General features: G+C 33.7%; 2 protein-coding genes across 2 annotated transcripts in view; one reads left to right on the top strand and one right to left on the bottom strand.

The window, feature by feature from the left end:
• Positions 1 to 1,879: 1,879 nt before the first annotated feature.
• Positions 1,880 to 13,976, top strand: LOC118740834 (microtubule-associated protein futsch). The gene is made up of 4 exons (XM_036472549.1): positions 1,880 to 2,064; positions 8,362 to 8,481; positions 8,585 to 9,604; positions 13,657 to 13,976. Exons 1-4 carry the CDS (start codon positions 1,989 to 1,991, stop codon positions 13,863 to 13,865), a joined length of 1,425 nt encoding a protein of 474 aa, XP_036328442.1. The 5' UTR covers positions 1,880 to 1,988; the 3' UTR covers positions 13,866 to 13,976.
• Positions 13,977 to 14,060: 84 nt separating this feature from the next.
• The window catches only part of LOC118741956 (prestalk protein-like), a 3,903-nt gene continuing 3,370 nt past the window's right edge, over positions 14,061 to 14,593 (bottom strand). The window contains exon 3 of the mRNA XM_036473923.1: positions 14,061 to 14,379. Coding sequence (XP_036329816.1) covers positions 14,177 to 14,379 — 203 coding nt within the window. The 3' untranslated portion in view covers positions 14,061 to 14,176. The remainder of the gene's footprint in view (positions 14,380 to 14,593) is intronic.

The following is a 14,593-nucleotide window of genomic DNA, read 5'->3' as shown; positions in this document are numbered from 1 at the left end:
AGTTAGGCGTTAAGTTATGTATATACATAAATAAAGGTATTAAGTGCCATGTATGTAGTATGTTTTTATTTTTACAATGTCGACGGTCTACTGAAATGTGTCTCACGTTCATCATACGCAGTGGCATTCGTCAAGTTGTTCGAGCGTTTTCATGTCAAATATTGTTTCAGCGCGATAGGTCACCAGATTACAAGTGGAGCTTTGTCTCGTTGTTGGCATTATTGGTAGATACCGTAATTCAACATTAACACTGCATGCTGATAAATTTGTTTAATTTGCAATTGAGAAGCAATGCGCAACGTTCAGCAAAAAAAAAATAAAAAAAAAATAAATTAAAATAAATTGTGAAATCTTCGATAAAAATCATGTTTGAGTTGCAGTTAGCCAGAGATTAATGCGTTTACAGGGTGTGAGTTGGGCAGAGTGAAAGGTGTAATTAAAATGAAATTATAAAATCAAAGAAAATAAAATAAAATGGATAAAATTCAAATAAAATAAAAATAGTAAAAAAATTGACAATAAAATAATAAAATAAAAAGGAAATAAAATAAAAATATACAAAATGAAAGAATTAAATAATCAAAAATAACAATTAAAAACATAAGAATATAAAAAATTCAAATTTAATAACATAATAAAAATATATAAAATGAAAAAATATTGAACATTTAAATAAAATAACTTTAGATTCAAAAAAACCAAAATTAAAAAAAAATAAATAAAATTAAAAAATGTAAAAGCAAATTTAAAAATGAAATAAAGAAAATAAGATCAAAATAAAATATTATAGCATTATAGTAAAAACTCTAAATGAAAAAAAAAAAATGAAATGGAAAATATAAAAAATTATATGTAAGAAAAAAGCATAAAATAAATTTAAATAAATTAAAATAAAATTTCATAAAATTAATTAGAATAGAATAACATAAAAAAATTAAATAAAGTGAAATAGTAATAAATGAAACAAATAAAAAGTTAAGTATTACAAAATAAAATAAAATAAAAGTTTAATTAAAGATAATATAAAATAAAACAAAATTAAAAAAAAAATCAAAAAATAATTATAAAATAGAATACAATAAATCAACATAATTTTAAAACATTGAGTAAGACTAATAAATAAAAATATAAAAGATAAATTAAAATAGAAAAATACAAAGCAGACCTTAAATAAAATTAAAAAGTTAACAAAAAAACAAAAGCATAGAAAAAAAAAATAAAATATAATAAAACAAAATAGAGGAAATTGAAATAAAATCTTAATAAAATAAAGTAAAATGTCATTTTTATAAAGCAAAATAAAATAAGCAACAAAATGAACTATAAATGGGATAACATAGTTTGTATTTAATAAAAAAAAGTTAAAACTTAATTACAAAAAAAAAAAAATAAAAATAAAAAAATGAAATAAAAAATGGATATACATACATATGTGTAATAAACTAAAAATGAAAATGAAGTAAAAAAATTAAACGAAATAAAATAACTAATTAAGGGAATAGAAAAGTATAAAAGAATAAAGTAAGTGAAAAGAAAAGCTTAATAAAATAAAATGCAAATTTGAAACAAAAAATTAAATAAAAAGCAAAGCAAAACAAAATAAAGCAACATAAAAAAATAAAAATAAGTACCTATTCATAAAAGAATAATGTAAATGAAAATTATGTTAACTTAAACTTAAGAAAACAACCCCAATAATTTTTTTTTTTAACGCTAGCCGATCTCAAATGCTTGGCTAAAATCATGATCACCTTTAATTAATGTGGAGAAAAACTCGTTATTTTATAAAAAATTTTTTTCTTTTATTTTCCTATAACTCTAAACACCCTGTAAACCGCGCCAACACACTAACCAATGGGTTTATTAAAAAGCCTTTTGCCGTTATTTTCCGGTTCGAGTAGCGTAAAGGAGTCGGTCGCGTCTGGACAGAGTTTTAGAGTGTTAATATAAAAAGTATATAAAGTTATAAAAATAAACCGCAAAAAAATATGAAAACCGCCATTTTGTGTATTTACATGAGCTGGCTAGTGATTTTGCAAATCCAAGCTGATGTACAAGAAAACGGTAATGATCGATCAGATTGTGTAATAATAAAAATTATTCGAAGGAAATATTATTTAAATGATTAAAAAAAAAAACAGTTCTGTGCGTTAAAAAATATATATAAAATAAAAATATTTGAATAAAATTATACATTCCACTTAATTTTCAATACAAGTTTTTAAGATCTAAGTTGTGCTCGTAATAGTTTATCCAGCTCCAGCTGTGCTGGATGACAGAAAAATCAAAACGACTTTCCCCTGTTCCAAAAAAAAAGAACGCAGAAAATTATATAAAAGAACGACATTGGTACCACATAATTTCTAGAGGTTCAAACTTTGCCTTAATCTTCTTGGGAAAAAAATGATTACTCGTATAGAAAGGACATTTAAACGCTTCGAAAAAAAAACCGGACATAAAACTTTGATGATTACCAATCTGAAGCCCGAATATAAATTCTTAAAAATAAAAAATAAAAAAATATTTGGTACTCTAAAACTTGGACATAATTTCTTAGTAGCTTTAAAAATGGCAATAAATTTTTGGTACCTTCAAAACCGAACTCAAATTTTTCGACATAAAATTTTGACAATTTTAACTTTTTAAAGATACTAAAACTGAACATACATTTTTGGTAATTTCAAAACTCAACATAATCTCTTGACAATTTCAAACTGAACATAAATGTGAACATAATTCTTGGGTTTTTAACAAGCGGAAAGCATTTTCTGATATTTTTAAATTAAAAAAAAAAATTACCCTAGAGTTTTAAATTGCTAAAGATGCATACCCAGTATATGGTTTTGAGTGCTTATTTGTTTCGTTTTAAGCTTAGTATCCAGCTTTCAAGAAATGCATTTATTCCTTTGACCGTTTTCTTATGAACTGGGTACTAAGCTTTGGCAAAAAAAATTATTAGAACGCTTTATACGTCAGCTCTTAAAGTTTCCTAAGAACGTTCGAAGCTTTGACAAAATCTTCAATTTTACACTACTACAATGGGTCCTTCTTTCTAAAAAAAATATCTTATTTCATTGGAAATACTAAACCATTTTAAGCGACCTACTTACTGCAGGTCGTAAACCTGTTGGACTTAACAGACTGTATTTAAAATTATTCTAACTTGAAAACTCTTAACTTATTTACTAAACGCTCTTTTGCATGATCATAATTTTAAACTTGGCTATAGTAAAGACAAATGTTTGCAGTTTCTCAAAAAAATTCTGAGTTTTGCAACGGTGAAGTAAAAACAAGTAATTTTAAGCAAAAAACAAAACCGACTTAAATTCTCATATACAAATTAAGATTATTGTTAATCTCTTCATGATCCTATGATCGGATTTAAACCAAATTAGAATGGGACTACCTGTGAGGTAACACCTTTCATTTGAAAAAAAAATTATAGAAATCGGTTAACGTGGTCCAAAGTTATGCGGTAACATACATAAAAAAAACAGAAGCAAGTAATTTTTAAAATAAATATAAAACAAGTAATTTTTTGCAAAAAAAAACCGACTTCAACTCTCATATAAAAAAATATATATATATATATCTCATGATCCGCTGATCGGATCTTAACCAGATTAGTATGGGACCACCTCTGAGACACTACCTTTCCGATGCAAAAAGAATTATAAAAGAAAATCGGTTGACGTGGTCCAAAGTTATGCGGTAACATACATACAAAAAAAAAAAATATTCCGACGAACTGATAACCTCCTCCTTTTTTTGGAAGTCGGTGAATAAAATAAATAAAAATGAAAATAAAAAAATATTCCGACGAACTGATAACCTCCTTTTTTGGAAGTCTGTTAAAAAAATATATATTCCTACGTATTGATAACCTTCCTCCGTTTTGTCAAGTCGGTTAAAAATAAAGATTTGTTTTGTATGTATATTTCATAATTCATCACAGAAAAAGCAAACCTGAACCTCAGTTGAATGATTCTGTTTAATGCATGAAATATGGAGCAGTAAATGGGCTATTTATTTTCCAGCTGGGTTATATATGTACATAAGTTTCATTAATTTGCTTTATGTTAGGACTTATAATTTTTTTCGAGTTTTATTTTTTAGTTCGAAGAAATAATAAATAGCCGCCACTCACACCGCGGTTAGGTTAAAGAGCGCCGGCTAGTAATTTGATTAATTCACTCAGGCGTCGAAATTTGGCTTCTTTCCAACCAGAACTGATCGGTGCCCTAGCCACTCCACCTAAGTATGCCCTTCTCACTCAAGGGATTATTTAGCGGGGTATATAATGTGGAACCTGGCCCCCTTACATGTTTCTGTGATTGTCTAATGATTAGTGTATCTTTGCACTGATGGTTACATTTGGTGCATGCCTAAATATTTTACGCAACTCTCCTCGATCAATCTGATTTTTCTGCAAAAGGCTTTTAAATTTGTTTAAACTAAAACGGTTCTGCACAAAGTTCAATGCAAGAGACAAAATATTCAAAGGATCAAATAAAATGCGGCTCGGTTGAAAATAGGTTTGCAAAGCGGAGTTTTTCACCATAGCAGAGGAAGCTGATTAGTTTCTTGCTAACAAGGTACCCTTCAAATCGGAATATTAGAGCCAAGTAGCAACTCATTGATGAGTCGCTCGAAACTAGTGGAACTGACCTCTTTTTTTTCAGACACACTCCGACTTTAAGCATATATAAATAGCGGGGTCACAGTGCTACATATTGCAAGAAACTATATTTGTTAATTAATTGGCTAGACAAGGAACTATTGAGAAGATATCGCGAAAAAAAGTTGTTGACTACTGGCAGTCTACTACTGTAGAGTGATGAAAGTAATATTGATGGGCATCTTATGGCGTTTTCGTTTCTACAAAAAAATGTTGCCTTGTTTCATTGTCTGGTTATTAGTATTTATGCTTAGAGGGCAATGAGAAGGAAATATTTTTCAGTACACTCAAAAAAAAGTTGTCATCAGGGCGATACTATTTAGCCATCAACGTTAAACTTTCGAGTATCTATTTTTCCTCATTAATCATCTTATTTAAATGATAGTTTTCGTTGTTACATTGAAAAATTTTTCGTTGTTACATTGAAACCAAAATAACCAAAAAGAATATACTGGTCTCAATTTGATATTGTTAAGGGTAAAACTTGTGGTTTTCTTCATCAAATTAATAACCAAAATACAAATCTAATATTTTTCAATACACTTTTTACATTATTAATGGTTATATTGCTACCGAAAAATGTTACTGTTTAAAGTTTCATTTTAACGCAAAGTGTATTAAACCCATCACTATTTTTTTTGAGTGTAGAAACGAAAACGCCATTAGTCGGTCACTGCCCGCAAAAAATTTACGCGGCGACACTCAGATCGTTACTTCAAGTCTGATCTATGAAAACTATCATAAATACGATGAAGAACCTCCACGGACATATCTTCCACCGAACCATGACATGAGTTCCATGGAAGTTATGTCATGAATTTACTAAAATCTATCGATTTTTGGTCCATGGAAGTAAAGTGTGGCATTACTTCCACAGACTTGATTTATAGAAGTTATGTCAGACATAAGTTCCATGATAACTGTTTATTAATTGAACCACAAATTGATGAACCCGACTTTTTTAAAAATCTTAAATTTTAGTGTTAAAGTTGGAAGTCTGGCGCAAAATTAGGTATTTTTGCTTAAAACTTTTTGAAAAACTGGTCAATGTTCTGAGATTATTGATATTATTGTATTTACCACATCTTCCACGAGATAAAATAATGGATGGATAAAAGATTTTGGTAGCACAAACGTTGAATTTCAATTGCCCTACATTATTGCAGCCAATTTTCGAAGCTATCAGGTTCTTTTTTAATTTCGTGCTTTATTTTTAGAAAATGTTAAATGAACTTCTGGTTTTCAGTTTGAAAATGCGCGCCAATTCGGCTTTAGAAATCTAATGTTGCATTGGTAAAACATTTTCCTATTAATTGGAATTTCGTCCGTTTTCTTTCGCTTTTAATCTTAGAAGAAGATCACATTTCTACCCAACTTTTGCGAGTTACGAATACTGGTTATCAGCCACCGGGTAAGACAAAAAAACTTCGGCGGGATTCTCAAATCGATAAGGTCTCCAAATTATTGTTAGAGGACCAAATGAATATCGAACCATTTTTATCGAAGGTGGCTTTAGAAAAGGTAATCGAGTAAACTTCTTAGAAAACGATGAATAAGACGAATTTGACATTGAAATTGAGGACGAATTAGATGATGACTTGACCGAGTTTTCTAAGGAAAATTCGAACGCAAACACTTCTGCCGAGTCTCAAGAAGTTCTAAATTCTGGAAATCTCAAAATCTGTATAAAAACATCGGTGCGAAATTGTGTTTATTCTCTGTGGTCATGGTATATATTCAAAGTGCTGTACGAATGATATTATAATTTATCCCTAGTATACATATGTATGTAGTTGAAATTATATAAATGCAATAAATTTATACATTTTCATGGTTGAACTGAAACGGTAATTAATTTTTGTTCCTAAATAGTGTGAGAACGGAGCGCTTCGATCGCTCGATGTTGGCATCTCGGATAGAGCGCACGTCAAGAACGATCGAAGCGTATCTTCCGTCTACACACAACATGATCAATTTGGTTCTTCATTCTTTGATCAGGGGACACCCAAGTGGCTTTGTGGATGTTTTAATGCTGGTGCCTGGTACTACTACCTAACATGTTCCGTGCCGCGGCGAAGATTAAGGCGATTCGCTCACTGATGGGCGTGAACCGGGAGATAAGATGTCGTAGTCTCCGCCCAATCACAAATCCTACACCAAATTTGTGCGCCGTCTCATGGCAGCTATAGTAGATGATGTCGCATGATGCAAATTTGTTGCAGTCATGCCCCGTCCATCGCACTTCCTGAACTGCGGTGATTTCAGCCTGGTATTTTGTGATGACATCTAGCAGTTCGATAGAGGCGCCTTCTCTATAGAGGGTCCGGACATTCCATGTGCATATCCGTAAATCGCGGCTTTTTTGGTCTTTTCATTGGAAAACTGTATTATGTGGTGGGTCCCAAGCCCACCGTACAACCCATTGCTGGGAGGGAGGTTTCTCAACCGAATAGACGTTTAAAAAGCGAGCCGCTTGCTCCAAGCAGATGCCCGCTAGCAGCCGCACCTTATGGTAAACAGACGCTGCAGACTTCAGTGGGCCCTCAACCCAAATAAGTCGGAGTGGCCCCACCGCAGCTCCCTCTCTTTATGCCGTGACCTAAGGTTCCACTCGGATTGGTTACCGCATCTCGAACATGGGTTGCTCACGTTGCCCAAAGTGCGCCCTTGTTTGCCTGCAACCTAGAAAACCTAGGATATCTTCGTAGTACGCAGCGTATCTCCTCTTACCTCAATTACCTTACCGTATATTAGCCATGCTACCTCTACCAGTTGACTTTAAAAAACATCGCTACATGTTACCATAAAAGGCAGTTCATAATACTTATCCATCCACCTATTCCCCTCTTCTTAAGGGTTGACATTTAATTCACACAATTCAACCTAAAGTCGGAAACCTAATAGCTCTTTTGAAGATTTCCTCATATTTTCCAAGAAAAATGGGCTCAGAAGGAATTTATATGCATATGTATGAGAAAGAGAGCAGAAAATATCGGCGCGTACTGAAAAGGTAGAAGATCTTCTTTGGATCTTATTTTAGCAATGAATGGCATTTGGGTTCTGCCTTCTTATTCCACTTTCTTCTTTATAGAGAATAAGTAATAAGTAATTGAGTCAATAATGTCAGTTTATAGTTAAGAGTAGGGCTGTGCGATTAATTGATTACTCAAAATTTTAATTAATCATAAAGTAAATAACTCAATTATTCGATTAATTGGAAATTATGATTACTCAAAAGTTCAGTTACTCGAGTAATCAAGATTTTTGATTAACCAAAAACAAAAATATTTGAGTAATTTGCTTTATGATTAATCAACATTTCGAGTAAAATGAGTAATCAACATTTCAACTCTTTACATATGTATAAAGTAGTTAAAGTTCCTTAATACTTTGAAAACAACGTTTCTGTTTTCAAAAATTAAAACGAAAAATTTTTTCATATACAGAATGTAAAAAAGTAAATAAGCATTTTCCAAAGTAAACTCTTTTAACGAGCAAAATAATTTTTTTGAGTAATCATATTTCAAGTAACTCGATTAATCATCGTTTTGAGTAATCAAAATCTTGGTTACTCGAGTAATTGATTAACCGAATAATTGATTAACCAACTTGTTCGAGTAATCGAATAATCGCACAGCCCTAGTTAAGAGAGTTTTAAAAATGTATTCTTATCATCATTTCAGATTTTGCTGAGCTTTGTAATCAATGCAAAGGAAACGCTTTACCTAGGTGCGCAACCGCAGACGATGCTAGGCTGCGCAAGAGAGTCGAATGCAAATCAGAGGGTTGCACAATAGCGATGGGTAAACGAAAATGAGAATATTTAATACTTTGCAATTAAAGTCCTTTGGAAAAGCTCAAACTTTTTCATTTCTTTAATACGTCCTTTTAATTACTTCCCTCTAGCCACCGACGCCGAAACCGATTACATATGCTTGATGGATGACGAAAGCCAGAAGAGTGTAATGACCAAACAAAAGGATAATGGACCACAGAGGACCACGTTGCCGGTGCCACTAGCTCTACAGATGGTTCCGACGACGGAAAGCTCTAAAGTGGACGCTCCAGCATCTACTGATCCAACGCATACAATTGAAATTATTGGAACTGGAGCAGAAAATGTGAGTGTTGCCGGTCAGGAGGAGCAGAAAGATAATGTCCCTGCAAAGACAGAGAGCGAAGAAACAATAAATAAGAAGGAAAACGGGCAAAGTGCTGAAAATGAGGAAAAGTCTGCAGAAGAAGTGGATGCGTCAAAGCCAACTGGAGAAAAGATAAAACCAGAGCAAGCTAACAATTCAGACAAGGCAGAGTCAGTAGAAGTTAGCGCTGAAAAAGGGACTGCAGAAATAGATTTAGCAGCACCAATTTTGCCACCACCAATAGCGAAACCTGAAATTATACCAAATTCTGCAGATTACCCCGCCGATGCACCGGCCATGGAAGTGGCTACTTCGAATGAGGAAGAAGAACAACCTCACACAGCAGATGGCAATGAATCAGCGAAAGTCGACCATAACGTGGCAGAGTCAAGTAAACAACAACAAAATGCGAGTGAAAATAGCGGCGAGGGAAAGCAAATGCTATCGGCGGAGAAAGGTGAAGTTAGACCAAACAGTGCTGAGCAAGATGATATGAATGAAGGCGGGCATGATACTTCGGTTGCAGAAAATGATAATACGGCGCAAGTGAGTGAGGGAGAGGTTGATAAGCCTATCCATAACGCTGGAACGCCGGTAGGTCCTGAACCTATTGGCACTTTGGCGCCTGCTCCCACCCCTGCTGCTGCTCTCGGCGCTGACCAATTCCTCACCTGCTATTCGTGCTCTAGCACCACGGATACAGGATGCGCTGCAGGACCAGGAAATGCTGTAAATTGTAAAGCTATGGAGGATAAACAAAATGGTTGCTATACACTCTATAAAGGTAGGTGAATTTATATTTTTTTTTTAGTTTTGCAAAGTGGTTTAATTTATTGCATTGATTGTGTACTATATATTTTGTTTGCAACTCGCTGTTGAAATTTGTATCGTCATCGTTATCGAAATACTTACCGATAACAAATATCGTCATATTTCTGACTCAACAGCCATCTACACTGATGGCTCCAAGTTGGATCTGAAGGTAGGAAGTGGGGTATACTCGCAAGAACTCTCACTTAGCCTCAGTTTCCGTCTGCCAGATCTATGCAGCGTTTTTCAGGCTGAACTAACAGCAATAAATGAAGCTGCAAGCTGGCTGATCGATTCTCTAATTAATCTGAAGGCGGTAACAATCTTATCTGACAGCCAAGCGGCTATTAAAGCACTTAATAGTGACAAATCTACGTCGAAGGTTGTCTTGGAATGTAGACGTACTCTTAATGAACTGGCAAGGTGTTACGTCACTAATGTTGTGTGGGTGCCAGGCCACAAAGACATACCAGGAAACTGTACTGCAGATGAACTAGCAAGGAAAGGAACCTTGTTGCCTGCAATCAGTACAGCCCGTAATGCGGGCATTCCGCTATCTTCTTGCAAGCTCTGGCTTGAGAATAACTTCGTCGGACAGGCTAATAAAAGATGGTCTGCGGAGCCTACTTGCAGGATAGCAAGACATATCTGGCCTAAGCTTGACAAGCGTAGATCTCACCCTCTTCTCCACTTGGAGCGACCACTGTTGCGGCATGTTATTGGAGTTCTCACCGGGCATTGCCTGATGGGAATCCACGCCACTAGAATGGGTTTGCAGTCAAACGACTACTGTCGTAGCTGCCGCGATGAGGAGGAAATCGAAAGCGTGGAGCACTACTTATGCCACTGTCCTGCTCTGGCTAGAGCTCGCCGATGCTCGTTCCTCCATTATTCTTTTGAATGTCTGGCCGAACTGGATTCAGCCAGTGTCTATGACTTTGTGCGCTTTATCAGAGCAACGAAGTGGTTCCACTACTAGGGTAAGAGGAGGGACATATGGAGTCTCTTATACGGCATCACAACGGGCCCTTGGTGGCCTAAGTGTGCTCTTTTCCTGAGGGATTAGGGCAGCCGAGTTAACCTAACCTAACCTAATATCGTCATATTTATCGATATTTTTATGAATATACTTATCGGCTGCTATGGCTCAGTGGTTATAGGTGCGTACTATTTACCACTCCGTAGGAACTGGGTTCGATCCCTGGTCCGAGGGACATCTATGTTAGAAAAAAGTTTTTTCTCACCAGCGGTTGCCCTTCGGCCTGCAATGACAAACCTACGAGTGCATTTCTGCCATGAAAAAGATCATAAAATCCATTTGTCGCTTGTGTAACAACATTAAGACACACAACACAAATTAGAGGAAAAGCTCGGCCAAACATTTGGCAAAACCGTAAGCGCCAATCACTTATCGATTTCGTAGATTCGTTATCGGAATCGTTATCGAAGTCGCTAGAGATGGATGAGTTTTCAGAACTTTTTGAACTATTCAATCTATCGCTCTAGGTAGGATCTCCTCAAATCAATTTTTAAAGAAATATTTGTGATGGAGAAATCGATGGCAGTTCATCCTGCCGTCGGCCCTCGCGGCCCAGACTAAAAACTAGGCATTCGCCGTATGGAATGGCTAATAGTGGAGAGAGGTAAAAGAGTTGTTTAACTGGGAAAATATGCTAACTGTAAAGAAAGAATGAAGAGTTTCACTCTGTTATATCAAAACCAAAAATACAAATGGGGAGGCACACACTAATTTTTTGACATCATCCGATAATTTTTTTTGCTTTGCTGTTCGTTTTCGTCTCAATAAAACAAAAAAGTGCTTATTTCATACAACGCTTCCAAGGAAGATTTTCTGCATTTGCGGCGGTTACGGGCAGTGTTGCCGTTTTGATACATATGTATCCAATTGGATACATTTTCGCCTTAAATTGTGAGGGATACTTCGTTTTTTTCCTCAGTGTAAATTATAAGTATTCGTAAGTTGAAGGAAATTTTTTTATTTATGTACAAGCTGTTATAACATTTTTAACAGTTGGCTGCTCATCCTCCAAGCAAGAAATTTTTCTTTGTTCTTGTCACTTTGAAAAATTAATTTTTTAGCTACATAAACGTGCATTTAATAACACCAAGTAGTTTGCAAATTTTAAAAAGTTTTCCGACCTGTAGTAGTTAATTGTAATGCGAAAAAATCAACTTTTACATCCCGAGCAACCCTTCTCTTAGCATTCAAACGTAATTGACAACTATGCCGATGACTAATTTTCAACAATAACTTGACTGTACTAAAAATAATTTATAACTTCTAAATTTTCAGTTATACATATGTCGTTAAGCGAGAATTCAAATAAACCGGAAATATAAATTTTTTTTGAAGGCGGAATTTACAGACAAATGCAAGTTTTTGAGCAATTTTTTAATTTCATAGATAGCTCGCAGCTTGATCGAAAAAACATTGTAACCATAATAGCAGGAAATAAAAATTTACCAAACTAAATATAGCAGGTCAAAATGAGTTTAAATTAGTATTATTTTGATAGACTAGGAAACATTTTTTGCACGTATTATTTGTGGGAATCTATTCGTAACATCGAATATGCAGATACTTTGGCCCGGAGTTGTTGTCGGTATTTTTCCATTCTTAGAAACAGATTTGGGAAACAAAGGCCCGAAGTTATAATCAAAATTAAGTCGACACTAAAGTTAGTTGCAGCTTTTTTGACAGGTATGCCATTGAAAATTATATCAAAAAGCTGCAATTAACTTTAGAGTCGACTTAATTTTGACTATAACTACGGGCCTTTGTTTCCCAAATCCATGTCCAAGGATGGCAAAATACTGACTACATGTTAATAAGTTTATTAAGGGGCCGAGTTTATCTTCCATAGATGTATTTACTGTGTAAAAATGTCCGCCCTTTTCGGCGAATACATTTGGATACAGTTTTCGATTTTTATGGTTTACTGGTTACGGGTGTTATCGGAAGTGTCGGGAAAAGATTTTGGTTCCGTCCCGCCCGTCAAAGTTTCAAAGATCTTACCGATACCGCCCATCCCGGCCATTTTGAAATCAATACCGTGGATCCCGCGGGTACCGATACACCGCGCCCATCTCTAGTTCAAAAGACTTTATAACTTTAAACTCCGTAATCAGATGGCGAAAGAAAGTTATGAAAACGCGAAACGGTGGAGAGGAGAACTGAAAAAATTAAATAATATATTTGTTATAAGTAAAAATATTCTATGGGGGAAAAATCTGTCGCGCCCCATATGTCACATCCATTACCGCATTTTAATTCAAAATAAAACCAACAACTAATTGCTTCTGATTAAATATGGTTAAGTAAAGAAAATCTCACATAATTTGTCACGTTCATCGAGTTTCCTGGCACGAGTGTTGCAAGCGCACGTAATTTTTTTGTCAACCAAAGGACAGTATAAAGGCTACACAACGGCATTTTTTTTTGATAAGTGACTTCCGTTTTCGTATGATTTATTTAACTCTAAAGTCGAACGAATGTCACGCCGGACATCATGGAAACACCCATGTGTATGTATCTACTGAAAACGTCAATAACAATGTCGGATAACAAGAATAACATCGAAAAAAAAAATGATAATGATATCTAAACATTTATCGATAATGTATATCGATTACTATTTCGATAACCATATCGATAAATATATCGATGCGTTTTCGAATTATAATTAACAAATAGGTAGAAGTCAAATATGTTTACACCGAAATTTCGATAACTATAACGATAAATTCCCCGAAATAATCCACAAATGCCTTACGTAGTAGAAATACATACATATGTATATCGATAAATTTATTGATAATGGGGAATAAATTCATATGTGCATGTGTAAGTATGTATGTTTATTACAAGCTATTGATATCTGTAAAGAAAACGAGCAAGAACATAAATTCGAAGAAAGAGTTTCACTACGCAAAAATCTCATTATGTATATATTTTTTGTTATTAAAATAAACTTTTCCACACTATTTATTTATTTATTTTTCCAGCTGACACAAATGTCACTACACGCGGCTGCATTTCCGAACTTACCGAAGATGGCATCAAGTACTGCATGTCAAATTCGAAAAAGTGCATACTTTGTTACGAGAAGGGTTGCAACAACCTATTGGCGCCATCATCTGCTATCCGAAGTAATGCAATGCTGAGCTTTTGGCTGGGAATCGCTAGTTTTGTGTGTTTTACATTTTTAGTTTGAAGTAAATAGAATTTTGTCGTAATTAAAACTAAATATCTATTAAAAACTATGTCAAATACACATCTATTCCTTAATTCGAATAAAAAAAAAAGAATAAAATTTTTGTTGGTACTCCAATTTTTATTAATTACATCTTATTTATTAACATATAAATAATAAATATACATACATACATATGTACATAATTAGTGAGCAGTTAAAGCAAATGTAAGTGCATATTTATATTTTTTTTTGAATATAAATTATTTATGTGTTATTGTTAATATGAATGTATGTATGTTTGTGTATTGGTAAACATATTGCAAGCCACTTCATTTTAGACGCCACATTGTTAGCAGAGCAGCAGCCAATAGTCCATTTGAAAGCAGCAAATATGCCGCACCGTTATTCACTGCCTTCGTATTGCAATTTGTTGTGTTGCAAACTTGGCAACTCTCGTTGGTAGTGTCATTGCAAATCAGCTTATCAGTGTCGTCCAAATCAACAACGCAGCCGCGAATAACTAAGTCATTATCTGTAAAAAATAATAACGAAAAACAATAAAATTACAATGAAATATAATTAAATTAGTTAAAATGAAATAAAATAAAATAAAATAAAATAAAATAAAATAAAATAAAATAAAATAAAATAAAATAAAATAAAATAAAATAAAATAAAATAAAATAAACTAAACTAAACTAAACTAAACTAAAATAAAATAAAATAAAATAAAATAAAATAAAATA

Source organism: Rhagoletis pomonella, unplaced genomic scaffold (assembly GCF_013731165.1).
Source record: "Rhagoletis pomonella isolate Grant_MI unplaced genomic scaffold, Rhpom_1.0 Rhpom_scaffold_00006, whole genome shotgun sequence".
NCBI classification, from domain to species: domain Eukaryota; kingdom Metazoa; phylum Arthropoda; class Insecta; order Diptera; family Tephritidae; genus Rhagoletis; species Rhagoletis pomonella.
This window is presented reverse-complemented; position numbering and strand designations above follow the sequence as displayed.